The 16,030-nt window shown below is 35.7% G+C and overlaps 1 protein-coding gene across 3 annotated transcripts in view; it reads left to right on the plus strand.

The window, feature by feature from the left end:
* The window catches only part of SIK2 (salt inducible kinase 2), a 133,269-nt gene that overhangs the window by 10,203 nt on the left and 107,036 nt on the right, over positions 1-16,030 (plus strand). For 2 of the 3 annotated variants that reach the window (XM_026505785.4, XM_044386671.3), the window contains exons 2-3: positions 9,251-9,367; positions 12,377-12,440. The exons of the other annotated variant lie outside the window; for it this stretch is intronic. In XM_026505785.4, coding sequence (XP_026361570.1) covers positions 9,251-9,367; positions 12,377-12,440 — 181 coding nt within the window. The remainder of the gene's footprint in view (positions 1-9,250; positions 9,368-12,376; positions 12,441-16,030) is intronic. 3 annotated transcript variants of the gene reach the window in all.

The following is a 16,030-nucleotide window of genomic DNA, read 5'->3' on the forward strand; positions in this document are numbered from 1 at the left end:
TGAAATCTGGGATTGTGACACCTCCAGCTTTTTTTTTCTTTTTCAAGATTGCTTTGACTATTTGTGGTCTTTTATGATTCTATACAAATTTTAGTCTTTTTTCTAGTTCTGTGAAATATATTACTGGTATTTTGATAGGGATAGCATTAAATCTGTAGATTGCTTTGGGTAATGTAGTCAGACATTTTAACACATTGATTCTTCAATCTATGAGCATGGAATATCTTTCCATTTGTTTATGTTGTCTTCAGTTTTTCTTTCATTGGTGTTTTATAGTTTTTGGAGTACATGTCTTTCATCTCCATGGTTAAGTTTATTCCTAGGTTATCTTATGCTTTTTGTTACAGTTACAAGTGGGATTGTTTTCCTAATTTATCCTTCTATTTCATTATTAGTGTATAGAAATACAGTAGATTTCTGCATATTAATTTCATATCCTATGACTTTACTGAACTCATGTATCAGTTCTAGTATTTTTTTAGTGAAGTCTTTAGACTTTTCTGTATAATGTATGTCAGTTACAAATAGTAAAGTTTTACTTCTTACCAATTTGAATGCCTTTTATTTCTTGTCTGATTGCTGTGGCTAGGACTTCCAGTACTGTGTTGAATAAAAGTGGTGAGAGTGGACATGCTTGTCCTGTTCCTGATCTTGGAAGAAGAGCTCCTAGTTTTTCACCATTGGGCATGATGTTAGCTGTAGGTTTGTCATATATGGCCTTTAATATGTTGAAGTAGTTCCCTCTAAACCTATTTTATTGAGAGTTTTTATCATGAAGGGATGTTGTACTTTGCCAAATGCTTTTTCTGCATCTGTTGAGATGATCATAAGGTTTTTATCCATTCTCTTGTTAATAATGATATATCATGTTGATTGATGAATATTGCACTACCTTTGCATCGCTAGAATAAATCCTACTTGATTAGGATAAATGATTTCTTAATGTATTGTTCAATTTGATTTGCTCATATTTCATTGAATATTTTTACATCTATGTTCACAGATATTGGCCTGTAGTTTTTGTAGGGTGTTTTTTTGTTTTGTAGTGTCTTTATACGGTATTGATATCAGGGTAATGCTGGCCTCTTAGAATGAATTTGGAAGTTATCCTTCCTATCCTATTTTTTTGGAATAGTTTGAGAAATAATAGGTATTAACTCTACATGTTTGGTAGAATTCACCTGTGAAGCCATCTGGTCCTGGACTTTTGTTTGTTGGGAATTTTTTTTTTTTTAAGTGATTGAATTTCATTGCTAGTGATCAGTCTGTTAAATATTCTATTTCTTCTTGATTCAGTTTTGGAAGGTTATATGTTTCTAGGAATTTATCCATTTCTTCTAGGTTATCTGCTTTGTTGGCATAAAACTTTTTATATAATCTCCTATAATTCTTTTTATTTCTCTGGTGATGGTTGTTATTTCTCCTCCTTCAATTATGATTTTATTTATTTGAGTCATCTCTGTCTCACCTTTTTTTTTTTTTTTTTTTAAAGTCTGGCTCAAGGGGCGCCTGGGTGACTCAGTCGTTAAGCGTCTGCCTTTGGCTCGGGGTGTGATCCCGGCATTCTGCGATCGAGCCCCATATCAGGCTCCTCCGCTGGGAGCCTGCTTCTTCCTCTCCCACTCCCCCTGCTTGTGTTCCCTCTCTCGCTGGCTGTCTCTCTGTCTGTCAAATAAATAAAATCTTTATAAAAAAAATAAAATAAAGTCTGGCTCAAGGGGCACCTGGGTGTGGCTCAGCCCTTAAGCGTCTGCCTTCGGCTCAGGTCATGATCCCAGCGTTCTGGGATCGAGCCCTGCATCCGGCTCCCTGCTCAGCGGGAAGCCTGCTTCTCCCTCTCCCACTCTCCCTGCTTGTGTTTCCTCTCTTGCTGTCTCTCTCTCTGTCAAATAAATAAAATATTTAAAAAAATAAATAAAAAATAAAGTCTGGCTAAAGATTTATCAGTTTCGTTGATCCTTTCAAAGAACCAGCTCCTGGTTTCATTTATCCTTCCTATTTTTGTAGTCTTTATTTCATTTATTTATGCTCTAATCTTTATTATTATTATTATTATTATTATTATTATTACTACTACTACTACTACTTCTGGCTTTGGGCTTTGTTCTTTTTCTAGCTCCTTTAGATGTAAGGTTAGGCTGAGATTTTTCTTGCCTCTTGAGGTAGACCTGTATTGCTATAATCTTCCCTCTTAGGACAGCTTTTCCTCCATCTGAAAGATTTCAGATCATTGTGTTTTCATTTGCATTTGTCTCCATGTATTTTTTTTTTATTTCCTCTTTGATGTGTTGTTGGATCCATTTATTGTTCAGTAGCAGTTTATTTAGCCTCCATGTATTTGTGTTCTTTCCAGATTTTTGCTTGTGTGTGATTTCTAGTTTCATACGGACATGGTTGGAAAAGATGCATGATATGATTTCAGTCTTTTTTAATTTGTTGAGACTTATTTGTGGCTTAACATGTGATCTATTCTGGAGAATGTTCCATGTGGAATTGAAAAGAATGTGTATTCCACTGTGTTTGGTTGAAGTGTTCTGAATGTATCTGTTAGATCCATCTGGTCCAGTGTGTCATTTAAAGCCACTGTTTTCTTCTTGAATTTCTGTTTGGATGATCTATCCATTGATGTGTGTTTTAAAGTCTCTTACTATTATTGTATTACTATTGATTTCTTCCTTTATGTCTGTTAATAGTTTATGTATTTGGCTGCTGGCATATTTGTTGTATAAATATTTACTATTGTATCTTATTGTTGGATTGTTCCCTTTATGATTATGTATTGTCCTTCTTTGTCTCTTGTTAATCTGGATTGTAAAGTCTGTTTTGTCCAATGTAAGTATTGTTATCCCAGCTTTCTTTTTGCTTCCATTTGCACGTTAAATGTTTTTTCCATCCCTTCACTTTCAATCTGAATGTTTTCTAGGTCTGAAGGGAGTCTCTTAAAAGCAGCAGATAGATGGGTCTTGTTTTTTATCCTTTCAGTCACCCTGTGTCTTTTGATTGGAGTAATAGTCTGTTTACATTTAAAGTAATTATCAATAGGTAGATACTTATTGCCCTTTGTTACTTGTTTTACAGTTGTTTTTATAGTTCTTCTCTGTTCTTTTCTTCTTGTCTTGCTCTCTTGCCTATGGTTTCTTTAGTATTATGCTTGGTTTCCTTTCTCCTTATTTTTTATGTATCTGTTACAGGTTTTTGACTTACCGTTACCATTAGATTCATATATAACATCTTATGCATATAACAGTCTTTATTAAGTTGATGGTTGCTTAACTTTGAACCCATTCTAAAAGCACTGAATTTTTACTTTCTATCCCCTCATACACATTTTATGTAGATGATGGCCTAGTCTACATCCTTTTATTTTGTGAATCCCTTGACTGATTTTTCTGCCAGTCTTTGGGTTGTTTTCAGAGTTAGCTGCACTGATGTCGCTGTCATCTGGGTGTATATATGGGACAAGGTAAGCTCAGGATCCTTCTACTCCACCATCTTCCCAGAACTCCTTCAGGATGGATGACTATTTTTTTTTTTTAGCCTAATTTTTTTTTTTTTGAGATTTTTATTTTTAAGTAATCTCTACTGGGGCTCAAACTCACAACCCAGAAATCAGGAGTTACATGCTTTACCGACTGAGCCAGCCAGGGACCCCAGGATGGATGATTTTTAAGGTTCTTGATAAAAATTGCCAAAAAACCTTTCAGTAAAATTATAACCTATTTTATAGTCATACCAGCCATGAACCTTAGCTGACAAGGGTGTTTATCTTTTAATTTTTGTAAATGTAAGTGGAAAGGGTGTTTCTTGATATAATCTACATAACATTATATTAGATATTTTATTATTTTTAATTCACTTTTTCCTACTTCTGAGATTGAATATTCAGTGTTGCTACTTTTACATGAGATTTAGTTTGATAGCAGTCTTTCTAGTTTATGTGTGCCCTCCAAAGTTGTATCGGAGACCGTCCTTTTGTCCCCTAGCAGAAGGAATATAAATTTTTCTATCTCTACATAAACTCACTAAAGGTTTTTTTTTTTTTTTTTTAAAGATACTGCATGCATATGTAGGAATTGGAGAGTTGAATAATTCAGATGAATAACAAAAAGAAAGGAATCCTTCAACTTTCAGAGTCCCTTGCTTGACTTTGTTGTGACCATGCAGATTTTGTCCTTGGTACTCTGTTCAGAACTAAGTAGAAAAAGGGATGAAGAGAGTAAGCTCCCAGAAGTCTAAGCTCATAGTTACCTTTAAAATGTTGGAACACAACCCTTTGGTATGTTGGAACTTTCATACACTTTGGAAAAGTCCCCAAGTGCAGATTTTTTTCTCGTTGATAAAATTTGTTTTCCAAAATGTGTTCTCTTTGTTCTCACAGATCTATTAAGTTCTTTACAGGTAGGAATCAGATCTTGTTCATTTTTATATGCTGACTGTAATTCCAGGCACACAACAGGTGCTCAGTAAGTGTATGAATAATAAGATTTTTGAAAAAGTAAAAAGATTGAACTTGGAGTTTGAAGGCCTGAGGTTTTTTCCCCATTAATTCACTTGAGCTGTAGGACCTTTTGTAGATTATGTTAACATCTTTGGAACCTCAGGTTCATCAACTCTTGGATGCTATGCTTCTTCCATTTACTTCACAAAGTTGAGAAATAAATGAGATAAAATATGTTAAAGTGTCTTGTGAAATTAAAATGTACTGTGCAGTTGTGAAAGTCATTGTCATCATTATTATATTTCTGGGAAGTACTTGGTAATGATCCCATTGTTAAGAAATCACCTGGAAGAATATGCCAGAGACTGCTAGCCGAACACCAAAAATCCATTGTTTCCTGTTCTTCCTGGTCCTATCACTGGACTGTCTCTGGGCCTCTCGCGTTTAGATATGGTTATGTGACTGAGTTCTAACTAGTGAAGTGAACAGGAATAATATGTGCCACTTCAGAGCTAGCCCATAAAAACATCTTGTGAGGGCTCCTCCAAGTTTCTTTTTCCTATCAGGCCGGAATGGAGACAACCTTTAGGGTAACTGTGGAAGCCTTTATAAGTAGTAAAACTTCCTTAAATCTCGTATGCCTGCATGGAGGCATCTTCACCCATCCCATTCTGCTACATGAGCAAAATATAAACTTTTGTTGTATTTAAATCACTATACATTTTGTGGTCTACTTGTTCATAGCAGTTAGATGAGCCCTATGTTTTTTTCAAGCTTTAACAATTTTTTTATTAGTTTCGGGAGTAGAATTTAGTGATTCATTAGTTGCATGTAACACCCAGTCCTCCTTATATCAAGTGCCCTCCCTCCTTAATGCCCATCACCACTTACCCCTTACCCCCACTCATCTCCCCTCCAGCAACCCTGTTTCCTAGAGTTCAGTGTCTCTTACAGTTTGCTTCTCTCTCAATTTTCATCTTTTTTCTTCCCTTCCCCTGTGCTTATCTGTTTTTTCTTAAATTCCACCTATCAGTGAAATCATATGGTATTTGTCTTTCTCTGACTGACTTATTTCACTCAACATAATACCTTCTAGTTCTATCTGTATTGTTGCAAATGGCAAGATTTCATTCTTTTTGATGGCTGAGTAATATTCCAGTGTGTAGATATATATCTATATCTATACATAGATATAGATACACACACACACACACACACACACACATAACGTCTTTAGCCATTCACCTGTTGATGGACATCTGGGTTCTTTCTGTAGTTTGGCTATTGTGGACATTGCTGCTGTGAACGTTGGGGTGCAGCTGCCCCTTCAGATCACTGTTTGTATCCTTTGGATAAATACCTAGTAGTGCAAATGCTGGGTCATAGGTAGCTCTATTTTTAACTTTTTGAGGAACCTCCGTTCCAGAGTGGCTCCACCAGTTTGTATTCCCACCAATAGTGTAAGAGGGTTTCCCTTTCTCCAATTCCTTGCCAACATCTGTTATTTCCTGAGTTGTTAATTTCAGCCATTTTGATAGGTGTGAGGTACTACCTCATGGTGGTTTTGATTTGTATTTCCCTGATGCCAAGTGATGTTGAACATTTTTTCATGTGTCTCTTGGCCCGTATGTATGTCTTTGGAGAAATGCCTGTTTGTGTCTTCTGCCCATTTCTTGACTGGATTTTTTTGTTCTTTAGGTGTTGAGTTTGATAGATTCTTTATAGATTTTGGACTAGCCCTTTATTTGATAAGACATTTGCAAATATCTTCTCTCATTCATAGGTTGCCTGTTAGTTTTCTTGACTGTTTCCTTTGCTGGGCAGAAGCTTTTTATCTTGATGAAGTTCCAATAGTTCATTCTTGCTTTTGTTTCTTTTGCCTTTGGAGACCTGTCTAGCAAAAATTTGCTGCGACTGAGGTCAAAGAGGTTGCTGCCTGTGTTCTCTAAGATTTTGATGGATTCCTGTCTCACATTTAGGTCTTTCATCCATTTTGAGTTTATTTTTGTATATGGTATAAGAAAGTGGTCCAGTTTCATTGTCATGCATGTAGCTGTCCAGTTTTCCCAAGACCATGTCTTGAAGAGACTTTTTTCCATTGGATATTCTTTTCTGCTTTGTCGAAGATGAGTTGACCAGAGTTGAGGGTCCATTTCTGGGTTCTCTGTTCTGTTCCATTGATCTGTGCATCTGTTTTTGTGCCAGTACCATACTGTCTTGATTACAGCTTTGTAATATAGCTTGAAGTCCAAAATTGTGATGCTTCCAGCTTTGGTTTTCTTTTTCAACGTTACCTTGGCTATTCAGGGTCTTTTCTCGTTCCATACACATTTTAGGATTGTTTGCTCCAGCTCTGTGAAGAATGTTAATGGTATTTTGATGAACATGGATGCAAAAATTCTCACCAGGATACTAGCTAATAGGATCTAACAGTACATTAAAAGGATTATTCACCACGACCAGGGTGGTTCAACATCCGCAAATCAGGCAGTGTGATACACCGCGTTAATAAAAACCCTGACTATTAATAGGAGCATGCTAACACATGCTTTTTCTTTAGTGCTTTACTTTTTCATAATCCTTCCAAGCAAGGGATAACAGGGTAAAGGTATAAGTATGTACACGTGTGGTCCATATATTTATAAGATAAAATTGAAGAGAGAATTAGATTTTGTCATTTGAGAATTTTTTGGTTGAGAAAAGTTGAATAATGTGATTTATGACTTATTAAGGTTTATTTAGATAATTTATGTATTTTTCAGTTTTTCATTGTTTGAGGCCAAGGTTTTAAAAGAGTGTAAGGTCTCTCTTGGTAATACCTGCTTTAATTGGAATTTAGTGTCTAAAGTTTTTCTTTAACATTACAGTCTTAAAAATATGATAATCAAGATATTCTTTTTCAATTTATTAACTGGTTCTGACCCATTTCATTATAAAAGTTTTTGTTTGTTTGTTTGTTTGTTTTTTGGTGAGGGGGGTATCTCGACATGCTCCGGCAATTGGAGGGCAAGACGTTTTCTTCAAAATAAGCAGGTCTCTGAAACTCCGTATTACCTTCTTGAGGAATATTGGGGGAATTAAAATATGCAGTTATCCTTTTACCTGGCAGCTTTTACCTAAAGTAACTGGTAATGCTGTATCATAAAATTGAGGAGGAGGGGGTCGCTTTAAATCTACTTAAATTTAAGTAAATATTGGGGTGGTCCAATAATGTCCTTAATATCAAGTACAATATTGATTAGTCTCCTTATCCAGCAAAGTTTAACACCTTTTACTTTCTAGAATATTTTGATTATGGAAATAATATACCATCAAACATAATGAAAATAATTATCACAAAACCTATGCACTTTACTGTCTAGAGAAGGAACTACCCCCTTTCTTCTTAGGCAGTAAATTTAATTTTATGCATTATATTTAGTAATCTGATTTCCCCTGGGAAGCTTGAGTTCTTCTCTCGGTTACAATTAATTCAAATCAGGAAATAAGCTGTGGACAGCACATTAGAAATAGAGATTGGTAAGAAATAAACCTTACAGTAGAGCTTTAAGAGGTAACAGCAAAGGACAAAGCCATAGGAAAGAAAAAAAAATAACTGTATAAACAGGTGTCTGAAGAAATTAAGTGTATTGACAAGCTGAGTCCTATATCCTTGGATACCTTTTAGGAGTATTGAACTATTATAGCACATAAAATAATAAAAATTTTCTTGAAACAACATAAAACTGAGTTATGTTCAGAATACTTTTTGGTAGACTGAAGTACATTTTAGAGTTTCTTCAGAACTTGTTATAATCAAGTTTGAGTGGTTCCCAATGACCTGAAAATTTTAGTTAAATCAGAAAGGCTTATTTCCTAACCAAATAGCTACAATTTCAAAAAAAAAAAAATCAGTTCTTTTTTGATTGCATAGAAGAAAGTACATGATTCTTGATTTCTAACTACCTAGTTATTCACCTTCAAATGCAGTTCCTTCAAATTGTTAATCTTGGGGTGGTTTGGGTTCCTATCTAGTTATGATAGAAAGAGGCCATATTTTTAAAAATCAGATTCTTTTAAGGAAGTAAAAAAACTAGGTAATTACTAACAGATGAGTTTTTGCACTTTGATTTTTAAAATAAAGTTTAGGGGCACCTGGGTGGCTCAGTCAACCGGTTAAGCATCTGCCTTTGGCTCAGGTCATGATCCCAGGGTCCTGAGACTGAGCCCCACATTGGGCTCCCTGCTCAGCGGGGATCCTGCTTCTCCCTTCCCTTTGCCCCTCCTCCTATTTGTGTGCTGTCTCTCAAATAAATAAATTAAAACTAAGCCAGTTGGTATCTTTCATATAAATTGATTTTAATATTTTATATTTAGCCCCCCCCCCAAAGCTGTGTCTGTATTCTTTGGAAAATATCACTTGCTTTCCTAGAAAAGCTGTATTTCAATACGACCTGCCTTCTCCTTGGCTGATCATTAATTCATGGGTACTTCGCAGCAGGCTGATGACAGGTTGAAGTTGCTGAGCTTTTATTTCTTCGGTTTGTAAGTGAAGTAAAACATTACAGTTATATTAAGAGAGAAATATGTTAAAGTAACTCTGCAGAGTTATTCTCCTTGGCACACTGAGGATACCCCTCAACAAAATCAACACAGGGCCTCACATGTGGTAGATGTTTAAGAAACACTTGTTGAATGAATGAGTATTGAGTTTAAGTATTTTTGTCGTCCTAGGAACTTAGAAAGTACCAGGTGCCCTGTATTCAAAAGATTCCTAACTGGATAATGTTAACCATCATATACTAAGTTTATTTATTTGTGCCCGGGACACAGGTGGCGATAAAAATAATAGATAAATCTCAGCTGGATGCAGTGAACCTCGAGAAAATCTACCGAGAAGTACAAATAATGAAAATGTTAGACCACCCTCACATCATCAAACTTTATCAGGTAGGATATAACCTTATTCCTCTCCATGCTTCTCACATCCTGTTTTCTTTTTTGCATTATCTTTTCTCTTTTATGTTAATTTCTTTAGTCCATTAAAAAAAGGAATAATTGTATGGTTTTTATTAAGCTGAGTATCCATTTTCTATATTTAAGTAAAAAATTGGGAAATAAAAAACTAGTAGCTTAATTTTAAGTTGTCTCTCAGACTGTAAGTTATTTAATTAAAAAGTTTGTAGTTGTGCATTTATGATACTCAAGCCTGTTGGCTTTCGGTGGTGTTACCATAAATGAGGGTATGGCAGTTTTGCTTATTTAAAAATACACACTGTTCATGTTTTATAAAATACAAAGGTAAAATAGTGTATGTCTTAGTGGCTTACTCTGTAATACTTAGAGCCAAATCTTATATTTTGTTTGGGTTATTTTGTCAGATAAAGTCAAGGAGTCATTTTTTTAAAAATAAACTTCATTGAGATATAATTTTTATAAAATAAATTGTACCCACTTCAAGTGAAAGCTATGTTTTTTAAAAGGAAGATCTTCTCCAGGGTGCCTGGGTGGCACAGTTGGTTAAGTGTCTGACTCTTGGTTTCAGCTCAGGTCTTGATCTCGGGGGTTGTGGGATCCAGCTCCATGGCCAGCTCCCTGCTCAGCACAGAATCTGCTTGGGATTCTCTTCCTCTCCCTTTACCCCTACCCCCACCCATGCATGCTCTCTCTCTTTCTCTAGAATAAATAAATAAACCTTAAAAAAAAAAAGGGAAGATCTCTGATTTTTAAAGAGTAATTCATATTGAGGAATGATAATGTAATAGGAAATTTTTTAACACTTTTATTCATTAATATATAGAATTTTTATATTAGAAAACTATTTTTTTAGAGTGGGGGAGAGAAAGAGAGAGGGAGAGAAAAGGGTGAGAGGGAGAGAGAGAATCTTAAGCAGGCTCCATACCCAGCGCTGAGCCTGTAATGGGACTTGATCTCACACCCTGAGATCATGACCTGAGCCAAAATCAAGAGCCCAGCACTAAACCAACTGAGCCACCCAGGCGCCCCTATTGAAAAACGATTTTTAAACTAAAATGTTACAGTATACTAGCCAATGACTTTGATCTCCATAGTGCGATGCATGCACCTAGTGGTATGCTGAACTCAGCCTATACTGGCTTGTAAGAGCTGATTGTTAAATTTTCACATGTTTTGCAAACCGACTAATACCATGTTAGTAGCTCAAAATCAGCTATGGTGGGAGTATTTATACCATAGAAATCTGTTTACAAGTCAGGGCCTTTTTTTTTTTTCTCCCCCCACAGAGAGCTAATACTAGCACACCACTATGTGCACTCACATGGGTTAGCACAAGTGTCTCTTGGACATAATAAGAAAATATTAGAACTTCTATGCTTATTTTTTTTATATCTGCTTGTGTGCATTCTGTAATGTATATAATGTGTTTATACAGTGGCAAAGTATGTAATTTGTGTCTCTACTTATATTCATATAAACATATGCATATGTGTGTGTATATATACATGTATATGCATGTGTAATACACGTTTGGCTAAACAACTTGTTAGTGATAGAGATTTGCAATTAAAAAGGTGTGGAGACCATTGCAGACCATAGTATTACCATTAGAATGAAAGACCATGGTGTGCCGCTCGAAACAGTGCCTAAAGTTCTAAAACTGCTGAAGGCTTCTTTGGTGGTATTTATATCAATGTATTTCTCCTTTTAAGCTTTTTTTTTTTTTCTTAGAGGATACTTATAAAAAACTAACCCATATCCTTAAAAGTCCGATGAACCACAAGCCAAACTAAGATTAAAACTACCATGATTCACAGAATTCCATCTTTATTTGAGCTAAATAAGCAGTTAAATTGACTTACTATTTATCTTATTTAGACTCCAGTTGTAGGTAGCTCTTAGTTTTCTGGCCTGATTGGGAATAGTCCTAAACCTACATGTTAGGGCAAAATCAATTTCCAGCCTTTTAGTAGATAGCGGTTAAATGTTCATTGTTATCATCTGCCAGTACATAAAGAGATGGTGTTACAGAGCATCTAAAATTCACTCATTTTGTACTTACAAATTCATTTCCTTTTGGTTCAGTATAGTATGAAATACCACATTTGTGACACTGACATGCTTCCTTTTCGAACCTAGAAAAACTGATTTAATAAAACTGTATAGCAGTGGAGTTATGAAGAAGATTTTGGACAGTGTTTTTAAAATAACAGTAGTTTGTAGCAATATTAGAGTATAGTAGGAGGAATATCCTGTTGTGCCAGATTACCCAGGTTATAGGCCTGATGAACCCAGCTCTCTTTTATTATTCTTAATCAAAGTCTACCTATAGCACAGGGCTAGAAAAATCTGTGAGAAGGTGGCAAAAAGTTGATCTTCAAAACTCCTGTTACCTATATACGTATTTTTTTTAACTTGAATGTGCGTAACAATCACATTTTTTGTTTAAAAATTTTTTGTTAAAATGGAGATTCTGTGTCAGCAGGTCCGGGGTGGGGCCTGAGATTCTGCGTTTCTAGCAGTTGCCTGGGCAGTGCTGCTGCCGCCAGTCCATGGACCATGCTTGGAAAAGTGAGGATCTAGATTTCTCACAAAAGCGTTAGCAGAAGGATATTGTCAGTCTTGCAGACGTAGCCACCTTCTGAATTATTCATAAATTTGATACTTTTCATTAGTAGTTTTATTTAGTAACTCCATAGAATGTTGAGTTGCAGTAAAATAGAATTGCAGTCCTGGGGCGCCTGGGTAGCGCAGTCGTTAAGCATCTGCCTTCGGCTCAGGGCTTGATCCTGGCGTTGCGGGATCGAGTCGCACATCGGGCTCCTCGGCTGGGAGCCTGCTTCTTCCTCTCCCACTCCCCTGCTGTGTTCCCTCTCTCGCTGGCTGTCTCTCTGTCACATAAATAAATAAAATCTTTAAAAAAAAAAAAAAAAGAATTGCAGTCCTTTTCTGTCAGACTAATATGGAATTATTTATCAATAGGTAATGGAGACCAAAAATATGTTGTACCTTGTGACAGAATATGCCAAAAATGGAGAAATTTTTGGTAAGTATTTCACTATTCTTCAAATTTGTTTTTAATTTGAAAATGTCACTAATATTTATGAATGGAGTATTTCCTATTGATTTTCCTGCTTGTTTAAGAGTTGGCAACATGAAGTAGAAATTAAGCATTAAGATATAATAAAATATTCAGTAAAATACAGATAAGGAATATAATTTGTTCTCTTGTATTCATGATGTTTATGTATTAAAGCTATTGCTTAATTTCCTCATCTGTGTGAGAGAGACGGCAGAATTACAGACAGGAAGAAACTTGCAGTCATATTGCAAGAGGCATTTTCTCTCCTTTACCTTTCCTTTTATCTTCATTTTTTTACCTTTCCTTCCAGGGGAAAAATCAGTTGACACTTAGTGAGTTCCTGCTATGTCCCAGGCATTGCTGTAGGTTTAGGGGATGTGCTGGTGACCTAATAACCTGGTCCCTGCCGTTGTGGCTCATATAGTTTAGTAAGCTACTGATTATAGCTGTGCGACCCCAGGCAAGTCACTACAGCTCTCTGGGACTTGGTTCCTTTATCTCTAATGAGGAAAGGTTTTAATTAATTGGTTTCTGTGATCCATTCTAACCCTAAAAAAGTTACAAATATTTTGTTCTAGTTTTTATCTCTTTTATTTTTATTCTTGTAGAGCCAGAACACTGAACGTAGTCTAACCACTTCTGGTTTTTAACCTGCACATTTAAATCCAAAATGGTTTTTAAACAGCCTTAGTGAGGAATTATTCACATACAGTAAATTGCACATATTTACTGTGTACAACTTAATAAATTTTCACACACACACACACACACACACACACGTGAAAGAAACCATCACCACAGTCAAGATATCCATAATTTCCAAAAGTTCTTTTGTGCCCCTTTTTTATCTCTTTTGCTCGGCCTCACCACCAAGCAACTACTGATCTGTTTTCTGTTACTATAGATAAGTTTGTGTCTTGTAGAGTTTTATATAAATGTGGTCATACAGTATGTACTTTTTTTTTTTTTGGTCTGGCATTTTTCAGTATAATTATTTTATTATTTATTCATTTTGTTGTGTGTATCAACATATCCTTTCTTTTCACTGCTTAATAGTTTTATTGTAAATAGCTTTCTGTTGTATGAATATACCCCAATTTATCCATTCATGTGTTAATAGATATTTGGGTTGGTCTCGGTTTTTGGCTATTACACGTGAATTGCTCTGAACATAAACGTACAGGTCTTTAACTTAAAGTCTACCTTCAAGTAATTGTTCACCACTTCACATATAGCATGAGTCTTAAAATAATATACCATTATTTTGTACCTCCTGGCTTTATGATCTTGTCATACATTTTACTTATGCCTATTTTATAAAATACAAAATACAGTGTTGTTGCTTTCATTTAAAAAGTCAATTATGTTTTAAAGAGAGTTCAATATTTTTAAAAATCTTACATATTTACTAGTGGAATATCATTGCCACATCCTTGTATGTAGATGCACATTTTCATTTCTTTGTGTAGATATATACCTTCATCTGGTGTCATTTTTCTTCTGTCTGAAGGATTTTCTCTGGCATTTCTTGTAAATCAGGTCTGTTGGTGATGAAATCTTTCAGCTTTTGTGTGTCTAAAATCTTTGTTTTTGAAAGATATTTGTATTAGGTATATAATTCTAATTCTTGGGGTTTTTTTTTCTTTCAGTACTTTAAAGATGTTGCTCCACTGTATTCCCATTTGCATTATTTCTGACAAGAAACCTGCTGTCATCTTTTTCTTTATTCCTCTGTGTGTAATGTGGCTCAATTCTGTGGCTGCTTTTATAGTTTTCTGTTCATTACTGGTTTCAACAATTTAGTTATGATATGCCTTTGTGTGGTTTTCTTCATGATTCTGTTCTTTGAACTTCCTGAATCTGTGAATGTACAGCTTCCATCAAATCCAGAAAATTCTCAGCCATTATTTTCTTGACCAGTTTTTCCGGCCCACCCTCTCTCATCTTCTGTAGGGACTCCAATTACACATATATTAGGCTGTTTGAAATTGTTCTACAGCTCACTGATTTTTTTTTTCCATTTCAAAAAATTTCTTTGTCTCCTGTATTTCATTTCAGATAGTTGCTATTTGTAGGTCTTCAAGTCCTAGCATCTTTTCTTCAATGTCGAATTTGCCATTAATCTCATCCAGTGTACTTCTCGTCTCAGACATTGCAGTTTTCTGCTCTGTAAACTTGATTAAGGCCTTTTTTTTCTTTTTTATATATACTATGTCTTTAGTTAGCTTTTTAAACATCTGGAATACAGTTTTAATAACTTGTAATGTCCACATGTCCTAATTCTGGTAGCTCTATCAGTGCTGAATCAGTTTTGAACTGTTCATGTTTCTTCCCAGTTTTGGTCAGATTTTCCTGCTTCTTTACATGCCTGCTAGTCTTTGAGTGGATATCAGACGTTGTTAGTTTTACCTTACTGGTTGCCACATATTTTTGTATTCCTATACCTCCTCTTGAGCTTTGATCTGGGACACAGTTAAGTTACTTGGAAACAGTTTATATCATTTGAGTCTTCCTTTTATGATTGGAGCAGTGCTCAGTCTAGGAATCATTATTTTCCACTTTGGAGTACTCTACTCAATGCCCTGTGAATTGGGGCTTTTTTAGCCTGGTCAGTAGGAACAGGCAGTATTCCTGGTACCAGGCACTGTTTTTTCTAATCCTCGTAGACAGTTCTTTCTCTGGCCTCGGGTAGTTTTTTCACATACATGTGCCAGTCAGTACTTTCCTGGATGCTCAAGGGGGACCCTAGCAGATCAAAGGTTTGCACTGTGTGTACCTCTCTCTTCTTTGGTACTCTGTTTTGTTACCTGTATTCAGCTTGTTCTCCCTAGACTCTCAGTTCTCTCTCCTCAACTCAGGGACTCTGCTGGGCTCTGCCTACGTCTTCCTTCCCTATCCTGTGGCCTGCACCCTCTCTCAAGGCATTAGTTTAGGGTATTCATGGGTCTCACCTCATTTATTTCCTGCCTCTCAGGAATCACTCTTCTTTTTTGCCTGATGTTCAGTGTGCTATAAACCAATGTCTCATATATTTTTGTCTTTTATTTGTTGTGGGGATGGTTTGGGGAGGGTAAATCCAATCCCTGTTACTCTGTCTTGGTTGAAAGCAGAAGTCTCCAATCCTATCAAAATTATCTTTAATTTTAGCTGTTTTAAAAGGAAGAATTGGGGATGCCTGGGTGACTCAGTCAGTTAAGCATCTGCCTTTAGCTCAGGTCATGATCCCAGGGTTCTGGGATTGAGTCCCGCATCAGGCTCCTTGCGCAGTGGGGAGCCTGTTTCTCCCTCTGCCTGCTGCTCCCCCTGCTTGTGTGCTCTCTGTCTCTGACAAATAACTAAAAATCTTTAAAAAATTTTTTTAAATGTGTATACTTCTGTAGTTTTGAGAAATGTATTATTTAAAGTTCTAAATAGTTCTGATTTAATCATTTTTAATTGTATCTCAGGAAAGATATCTTTACTTTTTTATGCTACTGCTTATTGAGCTTATTTAAATTCTTAAGATATTTATTCAGAAGCTTCTTAACTAATGCTACAATGGAACGGTATGGGCT

This window comes from Ursus arctos, unplaced genomic scaffold, assembly GCF_023065955.2.
Source record: "Ursus arctos isolate Adak ecotype North America unplaced genomic scaffold, UrsArc2.0 scaffold_22, whole genome shotgun sequence".
Classification (NCBI taxonomy): Eukaryota; Metazoa; Chordata; class Mammalia; order Carnivora; family Ursidae; genus Ursus; species Ursus arctos.